This window comes from Branchiostoma belcheri, unplaced genomic scaffold (assembly GCF_001625305.1).
Source record: "Branchiostoma belcheri isolate BF01 breed outbred unplaced genomic scaffold, Haploidv18h27 scaffold11, whole genome shotgun sequence".
In the NCBI taxonomy this organism is placed as follows: Eukaryota; Metazoa; Chordata; class Leptocardii; order Amphioxiformes; family Branchiostomatidae; genus Branchiostoma; species Branchiostoma belcheri.
In genome coordinates, this window is record NW_017802491.1 from 288,721 (window position 1) to 294,671 (window position 5,951).

The window sequence follows — 5,951 nt, forward strand, 5'->3', positions numbered from 1 at the left end:
ACTAATTGAATATGATCCAAATTGTATTAAGATTACAATAAACAGAATAGATGGAAATTAAGATCTCAATACATAATACATCTTATATATATATCCATAATCTCAAGCTAAATATACAATATAACATCCTGGTGTCCTGCTGGGTGTGGCTTTTACCTGCAAGGTGGAAGTATTAAAAAAATGTAAGTAAGATACGACACCAAACCCAATTCACTCGTAAATCAACATCAGAGAATTCTGAATCTGAAATGTTATCCAATGCAGACAAGCTGCCTATGTAAATGTCATCTACTAGTATGAAATTAACATCCTGATCCTCACTATCAAAAAAGTCTTTTCTGAATCAGAATCATCATGAATTTCCTGATTTTGATCAATATGGAGTAAATTAGAACATTCAGAATCAAATGTTGAAGTTGGCATAGAAGAAATAAGTAATTTAGATTTGGACTGTACAGCTTGTATAGAAGTCCCCATTCCACCCACGGGGACTTCAAGTAACATTAAATCAGTACATTGGCTATAGGAATAAATCAACTCAGATTTTGTCATATGAAAAGGATAACTACAGTGGAGTTCAGAGACAATAAAGAAAATAAGGAAAGTAGTGAAAAGACGCCTCAAAAACATAGAGCTATTATGGATTGTCTCGTCCTTTAGAAAGGCAAATTAATATCCAAAGATTCAAAATCAGAAAAAGAAATTTCAGACTTTTGCATAGTTAACACAACAATAAAATTCCAAACAGGATTTGTTTCTTTAGAAATGTGGAACAGGTTTATGCAGGGAGGTTGAAGTTTTATGCAGGTTAACAATTTCATGCAAGAAGGTTGGAATTTATCAATAAATTTGGAGGATTCTTAATGAATCACAGTATTCATATATAAAAAAGAAAGACCAGGGGCCAGAATTAATACTATCCTTTAAATCTTTTAGCATAGAAGCAAAACGAGACTGAATAGACTTGATCTCTTCATTCTCTTGATCATATTTTTTAGAGTTACCTCTTGCCAATGAAGTGATTCTATAATATCACAATATCTATAGTATAACATTAAACTATGTTTGGTGTTAGAACTTTTGTGAACCAAACTAAAGTTTACTAAATCCAACGGTGACTCCAACCACAGTAGAATGTGTCATAATCAGTACATCACTTTGACTTTTACATTCAAATCCTTTCTTGAACTTAACATTTCTACATAAAGATCATCCACAAGAAGTATTGGTTGGTTTACTTTCAAAAAACAGTTCTCCAACCTTACAAGAAACCTGGTGCAATGCTACTTGAGGTAAATTTTGGGGGCTAGGGTCTTCCTGAAATTTTCTTAACATATAACGTTAGTGCACACTTTTGTTTTCACTTTTATTCTTAGTTATATATTTGTATTGGTTGTACTTGTTCAGTGTTAAGTGTCAAGTGGGGCTGTTAATGTGACTGTAACTTGAGCACAGTCCCACTTTGTCCTTGTCCTTCTTTAAATTTTAGTAATAATTTTCTAAAAATGCCAGGAGAGAGGGTGACATGGTTTGCCAAAGGTGGTTTAAACATTTTAAACCTCCTTGGTTTGCCAGATACTTACCAATCTAGTCTGTGAAGCCTATGATAATCTGAAACAGAAATAAAAGAATCCCCTTCACACATTTTTCTCAATCCAATACTAAAATGAACGTTAGCTTTATTTCAATAATCAATGATATACATGCTCAACCATTTATTATAATTTCTACAAATGTCACAAGCTGCCTAAACATGTATATTGTGCACTGTTTTTATCATCAATCACTAGATATGGTAGTACAGGCATGCTTGTCTTGCTGTAACTTTAGACACCATGACAAGACATTGTAACAATTTGCAGCAGTCATGCAGCTTTGTTGTTCTTGTATGACAACCAGACATCACGTGATAAAGTTGGCGGGAATTTTTTGCACTAACACTCACAGAAGGGATTAATTTTTTTACGAATTTCGTGATCCATCAGACTCAACTACAACGTTAACTTCAAAATTTACAATTGAATCTGCCCTTGTAAAGATCTAACGACTAAGAGTCTGGGTCTAAACTTAGACTAGATTAGTTAATCGAAAATGATTTTACCACGAACATGATGTTTACAAGAAATGAAGCACATATACGCAAATTATTCAACAATGTCCGAAATGAAATCAAACGACAAACTATGAGTTTTAGCCATAAAATTGGCCAAAAAAGGGACCCTAGTTGGCATTAAATTGCAAACCTATCCAGATTTCGCACCAACAGGATATTCATAATGGGAGAAAGCCAAAGGTTCAACACATTTTATCCACATATCGCCATATGCAAAATCGAGTGCGAAACGGGTTTCCCCCCAAATTCAAATAAGACGAAAATTCAGATCAGTCCAGGGCGGCCATTTTGTTCATTTCACTGTGTACCGTGTTTGGCCACAAAACTACACTAAAACTGATAGAATACCCCTCAAATATGAATACTACGGAGAGCCCACGATATACACGTCTGATACGTACCGCCATCTTGACGCAGAGGCCGAAACTGGTGATGTAATCGGCTGTCAACAACTCGGATGAAATTTCAGCCCGCCGCCCGCGAAAATGTTGTCCTTAGCAACGGCGTTGCTATGGACGGCGGAGTGATACGCTCTGCAAAGAAAACTCGTTCGAAAAGCGTTCGATTCAGTACGTGGCTTTCCGGCTGTAAAGTTTACACAGGTGTTACCACACAGTCAACCACGTACTGAATTCCTCCATGTACTGCCCAGTTACTCCAACACGGTGCGTGCTGATGAGTCACCTCCAGGCTTGACCTCCCTGTCAATCAAGTAACCAAATACCCACCCACTCTCCCTGCAACCCACCAACTCTCCCTGCAAACGTACACACAAACCCAAAGAATCAACCGATCCAAAACAATACCTCCATAAAAATGAAAGCACGAATTGTCGAATAGTCAGACTTTTTGGAGATTTACACGAAGTATCCCGCGCCCTACACACAAGAATGCATCTATTTTGAAAATCCAAACGGCTTGCTTTCACAGGCTAAGTCCCACGGATGATGGAGAATAAGTGAAACCAACCTTCACCTTACCGAAATCCTCTGCTTCATCTACTCGACCACAGCTCCATCCCACACATATTTCTGCGTCTTAGGGAATGGTGATCAGGCTGACAGTAACATCGACTTTCTCCGGAATGTTAAGAGACAAGAAAGTAAAACCAGACGGGTACATACAATATAAACCCCCAAAGGGCATATATATTCAGAGGGAAATTTAAAAAAATCGTTTCAACAGCGATCTTATAGAAAGCTGTCCCCGTGCAACATGTCTAATGCGTTCCAGAGTCAACATTTTGAATTCCTCAATGGCATCATTCATACATTGAGAAGAGATACTGTGTATGAAAAGGCGATTCTTGAATATGATGGATGCCAAATGATGACAGTGATGATAGATATGGTTACAAATCGGGTGGCCACACATAATTCACCCTTTGGAGACGCTCGTCGTTTCGATGTCGCTCCGAGAAATTTCGAGAAATCGATTACGAAAGCTATCACTCTAGATGGCCTCGCCCAGTGTCCCCCTCTCTAAATTAAATCGTGTTACATTGCGAACTTTCAACGAACACGCACTTCAAAACAACCATTCATCAAAATGTCAGCTCAGGAGTTCAGATAGCATCGCCAGTAGACTGTGTGAAGAAACCGTAACGTTTTACCTGACAACTTCATAGCCACTACAACCAATCTTCTGTTTAGCTATTTGTGACTATTTTCATTTAATCCCCCAAAACTGCAGTCCCACAGCAGCCCGGCTGTGATACGGAGAAGATAGCGTTGTGCGTGTGCGTTCCCAGCCGTCGTTAGAGTTCGTTATCAACTAATTGCATCTTGTTCAGTGTGACGTGCCCTCGCTTGCTCCGGTAGCGAACCATTTATTACCAACTTCTACGGAGGGGTTTGTTTTTGTCTGGATGTCTACGTGTTTGCTTGGGTTTCTGTACTATGTTCACATGGTAGGCACGACGGGGACACCGAAGTTAGCTCAATGGTCCTACGAAAGGTTATCTCATTTCCAGACTTCAGTTTCCTGCTATGCATGTCTGTTGCATGCCTTATGGGAGTCAGTGTTAAAGCGCGTAGACAGAACCAGAGAGATATTCATGATAATGAGTCAAACATGAGAAATTCACGAAAAATCCATATTTCATGGAGGTTTGAAATATGAAGACATGTCGGGCTGGTTCGGCTTTGATATGTATCAACCTCGGCTAGCTGCAAAGTACATGTATTATATAAGCGGTTTCTATAAGCGGTTTTCATAAGGATTTCACCAGCATACATGAGTTCCATGACATAACGTTCCCCAAAAAAGGTCTAGAGCTATACATTTATTTCACATGCTGCTGCGCAGACTGATGTTAGACACAATGGCATGTTTTCGGATCGTGGAGGTAATCTTGTTGGTAATACTTCCTCTGCAGCTGATGCACGAGCTACATTACCCGAGTGCTACAGAGGAAGAGCTGGAAAAGGCGCAGGTCCCATTGGAAAAGGTCTGCCCTCTACAGTGTAATTTCATTCACTTCAAAGGACATGTATATAACACACTGACACACTGTATGTACGTAATGGGTATACCTCTTTTTGCTGTAGGCTATTCGTAACAGAATATCATATTCAGCCATCGATTTATCATGTTTTGTGTGTGAAAGATTTTTTGTGTCTCGTCAGCTGTTAAGCCTATATTGGACAGCCCGAATGGCATTTCTTAGGGTTTAGACTTATAACTAATAGCTCATGTCGGGAATATATATATACATAGAATATATGAATATGGTTATGAATAATGGTATACTTCGACAGGCTATACTAGTGCCCATGGCCAACCGGCGGATAAGATGTAAGTTTCCAACGTATATTGCCAAGAGAAAGATCGTGGTGCCGTTTACGAGCTTGTCAAACATGTCTAATGACTTATTGCTAATTCCACCTGTATGTGACTTTGAACATGAGTTCCTAGATCACTTCACTTTAAGGAAAAGAATTATGAGTCAACAGATTATGCGACAAAATGCGGTTTTAAATTAGTCTAAGCAATTAAGGGTTACACTAACCCTAATTTAGGGTTACGCTAACCCTAATTTAGGGTTACGCTAACCCTAATTTAGGGTTATGTAACCCTAACACACACACACAAAGACATACATGCATATGCACAATTCTTGACATTCGTTCACATATTCCGTCACACGTTCATTTCCCAAGCCCTTCCGTGCTTCTTTTTTCCTCTAATAGGTGCGGGACCGTGTGTTCAGAGAGCTGGACCGGGACGGGGACGGGCGGCTGGAGCTGCGGGAGTTTGTGGAAGGCGTGAGGAAGAACCCCGCCTTACTCAAGATGGTAGAGGAGGGCGGCGACGAGCACTGCACGGTGGAGAGACTGAAATAGAATATTGTTATACGCGTTGCCAAATTCAAACAAGGCTGTGCTACCTTTTGTGCTATCGTTACTCCCTTGGCTGCTGCCTTCTTAGCTTTATTCCGCTCCCCAAAATCAGCTACCCCGTGGGTAAGGAAATTTTTTTGGATGGAAGGCGTTCAGCACCAAGGACAGTGAACGTATAACTATTGCGGATTTTGGGGAGCGGACTAAATCAAACAAGGCTGGGCTCTAGACTATTCTCGGTATTCTGCATTTAGTCTATTGTTGCAATCAATCAATCAATCAATCAATCAATCAATCAACCGATCAATCAATCGATCAATCAATCAACCAGTGATTGGTTTGGAGTAACCAAGATGCTTTTGAGGTTATTCATTCACAAAGAGCCAGCAAAGGATTTCTAAACTTTGCATCTTTGCCATATTCTCTGCAGCGTCGAAAGTCTCTATTCTGATAAATGAATGTATTGAAATTGTAGGGCATTACAACGAAAATAATAT

The 5,951-nt window shown here is 39.5% G+C and overlaps 1 protein-coding gene across 1 annotated transcript in view; it reads left to right on the forward strand.

Annotated features, from left to right (window-relative positions):
* Positions 1–5,710, forward strand: part of LOC109483800 (neurocalcin homolog) — an 8,413-nt gene extending 2,703 nt beyond the window's left edge. The window contains exons 4-5 of the mRNA XM_019786927.1: positions 4,491–4,562; positions 5,305–5,710. Coding sequence (XP_019642486.1) covers positions 4,491–4,562; positions 5,305–5,457 — 225 coding nt within the window. The 3' untranslated portion in view covers positions 5,458–5,710. The remainder of the gene's footprint in view (positions 1–4,490; positions 4,563–5,304) is intronic.
* The last annotated feature ends 241 nt before the right edge of the window (positions 5,711–5,951 follow it).